Here is a 9,863-nt window from a genome sequence, read left to right on the forward strand (position 1 = left end):
GTTGTGCATGTCCAGTGTGGGTGGGAACCTCAGTGCTTGGCTAGACAGGTCCACCTTGGCCTGATCCTGGAACCAAGCTCTTCCAGTTGGAGGTGTGTGTGTGTACACATGGATGGGGTCGGTCTCTGCTTAAAGTTTAATGCCTGGACCAGAGTTTTCAGCCCTCCCTTTGCCCTGTGGTAGACCACTGCAGATTCAGACAAAACAAGAGGCAGGACCAGTGGAAATGTTACTTTATTACAGACAGTCACAAAGCCATTTACAATGCAGGAGAAGGAAGCCAAGTTTGATGCAGAAAGTGTAGCGGCAATGCTTTGTTCACAGATTCATACTGATCAGGCGCACACACATATATACACAGTCAGCAGGGGTGAGGGGAGATTGGTAAATAAGTAAGGGGAGATTGGTAAATAAGTAAATAAGATTGGTAAACTACTTTGTGGCAACCAAAGCAGAGCTTGGTAAATATTTTGTGCTTAGTTTTGCAACTACAGTGGTACCTCGCAAGACGAAATTAATTCGTTCCGCGAGTTTTTTCGTCTTGCAAAGCACAGACTTTGGAAAAGCTTCAGAAATCACCAAAGTCTTCAAAAACCTCAAAAAAGGCTACCACACCGCGTGCTATGAGTTGCTCCTCGAAGTGAATGCAAGGTTTTAAGAAAAAGGAAACAAACTTGCAAGACAAAGGAAACAAACTTGCAAGACGTTTTTGTCTTGCGAAGCAAGCCCATAGGGAAATTTGTCTTGCGAAGCAACTCAAAAAACGAAAAACTCTTTCGTCTTGCGAGTTTTTCGTCTTACGAGGCATTCGTCTTGCGAGGTACCACTGTATTGGAAGGCAATTGAAACCTAGAAGTTCAGTTGCTTTGCAATTTTAGTCCATGTTTTCATTTAAAAAATAAATAAATTTCTATACCACCTTTCATCTAAGGATCACAAAAATACATTTAATAAGGAAACAATAAACAATAACACTCCGCCTACGCTATTTAAAAGGCCAGGTTGTTTAATTTGCCAAATGCATGGCCTTTGGGCAGGATGCAGAAGAGGAATGTTTTTGCCAGACCTTTGGGCAGGATGCAGTTTGACTTACTTTCCTTTGTATAAAACAAGCCCAAAGGAGGCCCTCAACCCGCTCACAGGTCCTTGTATGATCAGTGGAAACAGTTGTCCTGGCACTCTCAATTCCAACCTGATAATTGCCACCCGCCCAGATTTTAATTTGTCGGAATTAATTTTAAGATGTATTTTAATAAATTGTTGCTGTTTTTATGCATATTGTGTTGTTTTTATTATGTTAGCCACTCTGATCCCAGCTGGGGAGGGTGGGATACAAATAAATTATTATTGTTGTTGTTATTATTAAAGATATGTAATGAAGGCACCAGGCGAGCCTCCATAGAGAGAACATTCCACAAACAGGGAGCCAACACAGAAAAGGCCCATTCTCGTGTTTCTGCTCTGTGGACCTATAATGGAGGGGACATATGAAGAAGGGCTTCAGATGATGGATGCAGTGTGCATATGAGGAGAGGTGGTCCTGGATGTATTGCGGTCCTGAGCCACTTAAGGTTTTATATGTCAAAACCAGCACTTCACATTGGACAGAAACTGATTGGAGCCAGTGCACTTGGGCCAAGATTGGCGTTATATGCTCAAATAAGCAACTTGGCCACTGAAATTTTGCATTAGACCACAGTCATAAATTGGATCTACAAACTGGAGCTGAGGATTCCACAGCCATTTCTGTACAGTGGTGCCCCGCAAGACGAACGCCTCGCAAGACGGAAAACCCGCTAGACGAAAGGGTTTTCCGTTTTGGAGGCGCTTCGCAAAACGAATTTCCCTATGGGCTTGCTTCGCAAGACGAAAATGTCTTGCGAGTTCCTGCAGGGGGTTTTCCCTCTCTCCCCCCCCCCCTTTTCCTAAGCCCTAAGCCACTTATCAGCTGATCCGCTAAAAGCCGCTAAACTGCTAATAGCGCTAATCAGCTAAGCTGTCAATGGGCTTGCTTCGCAAGACGAAAAAACCGCTAGACGAAGAGAATCGCGGAACGGATTAATTTCGTCTTGCGAGGCACCACTGTATTACCTATTCCATAGGCATAGTGATTCTGCTAACATCTAAGAGAAGGAACAGTGCAAGAGAAATTACGTATTTACATAAATGGAGCACCAGAAGTGGCAAATGGTAGTAGTTTCATTCATTGTTCTCTTTCAGTCTTTCTGTCTCCTACTGAGCACAGTAGCTAAAAGTTGGGTGAGACGGGAGCTGGTTGAACCTTGTTTTAAACATGGCAAAAGTGTTTGGGCAAAGTCACCACCATGTGCTCACATGATGAACATAAGCCTTTGGAGGTTTCAGTTTTCAGTGCTTCTCTTGATGTGGCAATTTCTCTACCCATTTAGAGTGCATTTAGAGTGAATGCAGAAGTGAGTAAAATTTACACTGAGGAGGCACAGTGAACACGAGAGTCTGGCCTCTCACGAATAAAACATGGGATGGTAGGGTGCACACTGTACCACTTTTTTTTTTTAGCCAGAGGCCCCGAAAGAGGTGAACAACATGAATGCATATTATTACAAAATATATATTTACAGCATTACTACAGTATATATATATATATACCTAGAATAAAAGTACACTACATCAAATAGAAAACAGTGGCAGGATTTTTAATTATCAACATTGGCGGGGGGGGGGGGGATAAAATGTTCCACTAAGAGGAGATCCAAGGAGGTACTCCATATCAGAAGCAGCCTCTTAACACTCTTAAAACATGAGTAAAATTAAGATGGGAGGCAGGTCTTAGTCATTCTAACAGAGGGAGGTCCAATTTTTCATACCAAGTGGGGCACATGTGTGCTTTGAAACACAACCCATGGGTCACACACTGTCTTGCCACACAGGAGAGAGGAAGGCCAAAATTTTATATCCCCCCTTGCCCCCCCCCATGCTGCCTTCCCAAAGCTGGCTAAGAGATGCAAGTTGGGACTTTGGTAAGGAGTCACAAGGGCTCTGGCAGGGTCCTAGAGCCCTCTCACCTTCCCAAAGCTGGGGAAGCATTCACTAGGCTTTGGGAAGGAGGAAGGGGGGCTTTAAGACCCTGTCAGAACCCTCACATCTCCTTCCCAAAGCCCAGCACCTTGCTTACCTGGCTTTGGGAAGGCTGGGTGGGTGTCAAATGTTGCCGAGGTCCACACTTTGGACCACCCTGTCCTAGCATAACCTTCAGCAAACTCAACTGCATGGGTGAGGAACTGGATGACCCACTGGCAGGATTCAAAACTCACTCACCTTCTGTGTGCCACCTTTGACAGGTGAGTAAGCCCCACCCTCAGCCCCCTGGCATCCAATGATTCCTTTTCAAGTTGGATTCGGCACAGTTGTGCTTTTTTTTTTTTTTTTTTGTCACCGCAAGGTACCAAGGTGAAAAAAAGTACTGAACTGCAACCAGCGTCTGGAAAGACAGAACTGCTGCTGGCATCATAAGTTGTCAGGTGATGGACAGGTGGACATAGTTTGGACCCAAAAATGCCATGGACCTAATTGGGATGTGTGTGATTATGCCTGCAAGGTGAAGGTTCCACACCACTGCTCTCAGGGCTGTAGCCTCCTATTTAAATGTTTACCCCCTACCAAATAATAGAGAAAAGGAGAGGGGAGAAAATACTGTTTGCCGCAAGAGATGATGTATTGAGCTTAGCTGTATCCAATAATTCTAAGATCCTGTAATTTTGAAAAGGAGAATAAAAGAGCCACAGGAGGAGCGACGTGCCCAAAAGTCTGATGTGGCAGTCTAGGGAAACCACTACTGCTCAGAAGGGTTTGATCTCCCCCACCCCAAAAGTACCGTATTTTTTGCTCTATAAGACTCACTTTTTCCCTCCTAAAAAGTAAGGGGAAATGTGTGTGCGTCTTATGGAGCAAATGTAGGCTGTGCAGCTATCCCAGAAGCCAGAACAGCAAGAGGGATTGCTGCTTTCACTGCGCAGCGATCCCTCTTGCTGTTCTGGCTTCTGAGATTCAGAATATTTTTTTCTTGTTTTCCTCCTCCAAAAACTAGGTGCGTCTTGTGGTCTGGTGCGTCTTATAGAGCGAAAAATACGGTAGGTTATTTCAAAGAGGCCTCCACTGCCTAATTTGCCTGGGCACAAAACTTTAGTATAAGCTGCTGCTCGGCTCATTGAGACTCTGGAAAATATCCTTCCACAGGGAGTCTAGCCTAGCATGCAAGTCTTCCAGTGGCGTGGAGTTTTCCTGGAACTCTTCCAAGTATGAGGGTGTGGGAGACAGCTTGGACTTCATTTCTTCCATCTCCCTGTCCGTGGTCCTTGTGAAGTTGTCTATCTGAAGGATTGTACCTCTCCTGAACTCCTCAATTCTCTCCTGAACCTCCTGAGCCATATTTTCCAGGTCCACAGACAGATGGTGGTTTTCTTGGCTTCTGTGGGAAGGATGTGCAACCCAGGTGTTGGGGTGAAAGCTCAGCTGCACCTTGAGTTGCTCTAGGTTCCTTTCAATTTGGAGATGGAGAACCTTCACGTTGCGGGTGAGCTTGCCGGAGAATTCTTGTAGATACTGACTGAGTCGCTGGCCCATAACTGCAGTGTGAGGTGTTGTGCTTTTGTGGAGTTCTTCCATGGTACGGTGGATCTCAGTTGCCAACCTGTCAGCATATGGGAGGAAGATCTCCTTCACCTGGTCAATAAAGGTAGCTGCCTTTTCAGCATAAGAGGCTGTAAACTTCTGGACCGCACCTGGAGTTTCCATCAACGGAGCCCCTGCGCTTAGGTTGGGCCTGAAATGCTGGTGCAGTTCTCTTGCACATTGTGAGACCTGTTCCATCAGCTGCTCTGTGAGGGGAGTCAGGCGGAGACGGAGACCTTCTAAGTTCTGGCTGATTTTTTGGTGCGCCTCATCCATATAAGGAGAAAGTTTCCTCTGGAGGCTTTCGACCTCCCTCTGGATGATCTGCCGAAGTCCATCAGCATCTTGGTAGAACTGGGGTTGGAATCCCCTGTGTACTGGGGTCAACTTCTCAAGGACGTGTCCCACGTAGTTGGCACCATCTTGAAGACTTTCCTTCATGTTTCTGAACAAAAGAGAGAATGCACACATTTGCAGAGGGGACACAGACCTGAAAACACAGTCTTGAGTCTGAGAGCCCATTACAGTGGTACCTCGGGTTACAGACGCTTCAGGTTACAGACTCCGCTAACCCAGAAATAGTACCTTGGGTTAAGAACTCTGCTTCAGGATGAGAACAGAAATCACACAGCAGCAGCGGGGGGCCCCATTAGCTAAAGTGGTACCTCAGGTTAAGAATAGTTTCAGGTTAAGAACGGACCTCCAGAACAAATTAGGTTCTTAACCCGAGGTAACACTGTATTGGGATCGTACCAGTCCCAATTATTGTATCTCATTAAACAGACAAACAGGAATGCAAGTACAGTGGTACCTCGGTTCTCGAAAGTAATCTGTTCCTGAAGACTGTTCAAGTTCCAAAATGTTCTAAAAAGGTGGTCTGCAAATTTCATTGAGGAAATTGAGAAACACACAGTGGAAGCCGTTCAACTTCCAAGGTGCATTTGAAAATGGAAGCATTTACTTCTGGGTTTTCGTCGTCTGAGTTCCAAAACGTTCATCAATGGAGACATTCGAGAACCAAGGTACCACTGTATATGTTCCAAACAACACTGATTATTTCATTTCATTTATTTATTAAATTTGTATACCACCCTTCACCCACAGATCCCAGGGCAGTTCTACAGGATTAAAAGACAAAATACATAATAATAAAAACAATAACCCCACCCACCCACACTGCATTTAAATCCCCTCTCGCCAAGTCACTGTCTAGCCGCCTCTGTTCCAAATATATCCTCCTTTGCAGATCCACCAGGGGTGCCAACTTGAATAAAATATTTTGGGGGTCCAGGTAAGCCCCGCCCTGCATAATTGAATGGAAATACCCATCAACTTTGTGGTGACCCAGCCCCCTTAAATATTTTATTGTGGGGGCCAAAACTCCCACAGTCCCTAGGAGTTGGCTCCTAGGCCAACCACATCAGCAATGATGCTGTCTCCAGCATCTCCACGTATTGCAAGATACCTTCCCACACCCAGGCCTCCTAGTACCCATTACCTATTCCTGCATCCTTCCTAGCCATTATATGATAGGCAGCTTCAACTTCACTGAGAAAGGATGGAATGAAGGGATGGTGGACTCTCCTTTACTTCTATGCTGCTCGGAATCCAGGCAAGCAGTCAAATTAATGATTAAATAAATACGTTGCTATGTATTAGCAAGCAGGTTTTCGTCTTGTTTTAAACGTATTTGTTGTTTTTGTGTTTTAAGCTGTTTTTAATTATCTTGAGATGGTGGTTTAGAAGGCGATTAATCAATCAATCGGGACACAGGTGGTGCTGTGGGTTAAACCACAGAGTCTAGAGCTTGCCGATCAGAAGGTCGGCAGTTCGAATCCCCGTGACAGGGTGAGCTCCTGTTGCTCGGTCCCTGCTCCTGCCAACCTAGCAATTTGAAAGCACATTAAAGTGCAAGTAGATAAATAGGTACCACTCTGGCAGGAAGGTAAACTGCATTTCCGTGCGCTGCTCTGGTTCGCCAGAAGCGGCTTAGTCATGCTGGCCACATGACCCAGAAGCTGTACGCTGGCTCCCTTGGCCAATAAAGCGAGATGTGCACCGCAACCCCAGAGTCGGCCATGACTGGACCTAATGGTCAGGGGTCCCTTTACCTTTACCTTTACCTTTACTTTTAATCAATCAATCGTCATCGTCATCCCCTGTATGTTGATGCACTGGGAGCCCAAACAACAGTGGAAGCCTCTAGCGGTGCTCAGTAGGAAAGACTCCTTCCCCTTGCTAGTTAATATTAAAGGCTGGTGAACCCTCTCACCTCCCTCTTACCCCATAACCATTTCTAGCTGTGGGCTGCAGATGCGCAGTTCCTTCTGTCACTTGAAAGGATGTTACGGTGGAAAGGCAAGATATAAACTTTCAAAATAAAAACTTTAGAAGATCCTGGCTGCTGGGTCAGGCCAATGGAAGCCTATCTAGTCTAGAATCCTGCTCTCACAGTGACAGACAAGAGGCCCCATTGGGAAACCCACAAGCAGGACCCTATTTCAAGCAATGTCCCCAGCACAGTTTCCTTAGGCCTGATCAGGGGCTAATCCTGTTGGCTGCACTTGCTTTCTTCTGCCAATGCATCAGATGATCTCTCCCCATAATGGTTCCCACCCCTTCCCCTACAAATCAGGGAATGGAGGGGTGGATAGGAAAACCCACCAGTTGTGTCCTTTGTTCTGTGAGAGCCAGTGTGGTGTAATGGTTAGAGTGTCAGCCTCTAGGACCTGGGAAACCAGGGTTCAAATCCCCACTCAGCCATGAAGCTCACTGGGTGACCCTGGGCCAGTCACTGTCTCAGCCTAACCTACCTCACAGGGTTGTTGTGAGGATAAAAAAAATAGGAAAAGGGAGAACCTCCTTAGAGAAAAAGGTGAACGATAAATGTCTGAAATGAAAAAGTACACAATCGTACTGATAAGTTTAGAGTGAATCAGACTCACTTGACCCCTTGCCCTCCTTTCAGCTGCTGGGCTTGCTCTGTGCTGCCCTTGTCGTGAGTCAGTTGGCTGAAGTAGTCCCAGACGTGGCTCCGCTGAAGACTGGCTGGAGAAGCTGTGCAGATGAAGCAAAAAGGACAAAAAGAAGAAAGTCTATGGAAAGCCAACTCACTTCCAACCAACAGAGTTCTCTCACATTGGTGGATTCTCATACTGAGAATGTTGCACAACAGCGCAGGCAACCAGGGAGGTCACCTCTGCAGCTCAGGGTCGTTCCTACTCTTTAATGTCGCTGCTAAAGGAGTCTCCGGGGGGGGGGGGGGAACCTCTGTGCCCAGGTGTCCAGAAGCTGAATCTATTTGTCACCCTGCTGGCAGCTCTGATTGGGACTTAGGACTAGAAGCAGAGCATTGTAAGCACTGTGTTAAGGCTGTAGCCCACAAAGACATGCTCAGAGGTCACTGAGCTGTCCCTAACACAACCCAGAACCTCCCCACTCTCTAAATGCACCTGTATTATTATTATTATTATTAGGAGCCCAACCTGAAAAGGTGGCCAGCAGCACTGCTAGGAGGACAGCTTTGATGCACATGATGAAGCAAGGATTCTGCAACAAGGCATTAAAGGGACATGTTAGCTGTGCAGCCGCAGCAAGCAAGGATCTCCGCTGTCAGACTTGGCTGAGTATGGATGATGCTCCTTCCAGGCTGTAAGTCCATCTGCACGATTATCCCTCATTTCAATTTAAAAACAGGAATTGGTTGAAGAGAAAGGTGTGCTTTGTCTGCTTAGAACCCAAAGTTCACATGCCAAATTGTAACCACTTTTGCCTTACCTTATTCCTTCAGGTATTTTGCTCAGCTGCTCTCAGATGGTGGGATTGTTCCCCCTGTGTCCTCCTACCTGTATGCTGGGCACTGGTCTCCTCGTGGTTGGCTCCTGTAGATGCCCTGCTGCCGCACCTTTTATATATGCCAGGCAGCATTCACTGCCTTGCACACGGCTGCAGAGCCAGCCAGCCTGGCCCTCGTTCCGTGTAAACACAACACGAAGGTTGAAAGACATTGACAAAGAGATGACGTCTGCATCTGTCGTGAGCAGAGGACAGAGGGCTTACTTTGATTGGGGGAGGTGGTGGTTTCTGAGATAAGGGGGGTCTCTTTTGATCGACCCAGCTCTCTATACTTGGGGCGCAAGCAGGAATCTCCGGTGGCCTTTGCCTCCCCATCCCAGTTATTCAGTCTTCTGCAACTCCTGGCCCAAGCACAGGGGAAAGCATCATGGGACAATTAGTCCAAACTGGGTGAGAGTTCAAGGAAAGGAAAACAGAGAGAGTGAACCCTGCGGGGCGGGGGGTGGGGGCTAACTGCATCCCAGGCAATGCCACCCTGGCCAGGGGAGCGTTGAGATGTAGGAAGGTGAAGCTGGAGAGGCTTTTTTCGTTTGTGTTGCTCTGCCTTGTTCAAATCTTTTGTTTCTTCATTTCATGTAAAACTATCCCACCAATGAGGCTCGGTGGTTTGCAGTCCAACTAGGCAGGAAATGGCTTTGAAGGAGCAAGCTCAACTCTTTCCATAGGAGGGTGTCAGCAATTGTGAAGGGGTGAGAATGGCCTCTAGCAAGAGATGCATGTAAACCAAAAAGAGGTTTCTTACAAAACATGAAGCAGGGCATAAATTAAATAATAATTACCGTAGTTATCTGTGTATAAGACAATGCTTTTTATTATAAAATAATGTTTAAAATTCGGGGTCGTCTTATACACGGATAGTGCTGAAGGGGGGCGGGCGATTGTTTGCAGCCGCGAGCAGGAGATTGTCAGTGGTGATTGGGCAAGTGATTGGTGGCTATGGCAAGGCTTGCTGTTGATTGGCTGCGGCGGCGGCAATTGGGCGGGTGATTTGCGACTGCTGGCAACTAGCGGGCAGACAGTTGGTATCCTTGGCAGCACGTGTGATTGTCTGGCGGGTGAGCAATTTTAGGCAACCCCTAAAATTAACAATTCTGGGCATTTTCTTAATTTGGAGTCCCCAAAATGGTGGTCATCTTATACACGGGGGAGTGTTATACACGGAAAAATATGGTACCCTGAGCAGGATGGGCAGAGTTACTGCAGGTTAAGGTGATGCTGAGAACCAAAGCTGATACCCTCTCTCCACTGACCACCACAAAAATCCATCTTTCAGGCCATTCTCTCCCGACATTACTTTGAGTAAATGACTTTCCTACACTACAGTTTTATGCCATTTTTGGACTGCCATGGCTTCTTCC

The 9,863-nt window shown here is 46.5% G+C and overlaps 1 protein-coding gene across 1 annotated transcript; it reads right to left on the reverse strand.

Annotated features, from left to right (window-relative positions):
- Positions 1-4,112: 4,112 nt before the first annotated feature.
- APOA5 (apolipoprotein A5) lies at positions 4,113-8,596 on the reverse strand. The gene is made up of 4 exons (XM_079954829.1): positions 8,428-8,596; positions 8,136-8,199; positions 7,596-7,707; positions 4,113-5,095 (listed from the first exon to the last, which is right to left on the reverse strand). The coding sequence occupies exons 2-4, from the start codon at positions 8,182-8,184 to the stop codon at positions 4,162-4,164; spliced, it is 1,095 nt and encodes a 364-aa protein (XP_079810955.1). The 5' UTR covers positions 8,185-8,199; positions 8,428-8,596; the 3' UTR covers positions 4,113-4,161.
- Between the last annotated feature and the right edge of the window lie 1,267 nt (positions 8,597-9,863).

The sequence above is a fragment of the Podarcis cretensis genome, assembly GCF_951804945.1.
Source record: "Podarcis cretensis genome assembly, chromosome: 15".
Classification (NCBI taxonomy): Eukaryota; Metazoa; Chordata; class Lepidosauria; order Squamata; family Lacertidae; genus Podarcis; species Podarcis cretensis.

Coding starts and splice junctions, on each gene's coding strand:
- APOA5 (XM_079954829.1), bottom strand. CDS start 8,184: ATGTGCATCAAAGCTGTCCTCCTAGCAGTGCTGCTGGCCACCTTTTCA. Junction 7,708..8,135: donor GCTGCTGGCCACCTTTTCAG/GTTGGGCTCCTA, acceptor TCATCTGCACAG/CTTCTCCAGCCAGTCTTCAG. Junction 5,096..7,595: donor AAAGGAGGGCAAGGGGTCAA/GTGAGTCTGATT, acceptor TCTTTTGTTCAG/AAACATGAAGGAAAGTCTTC.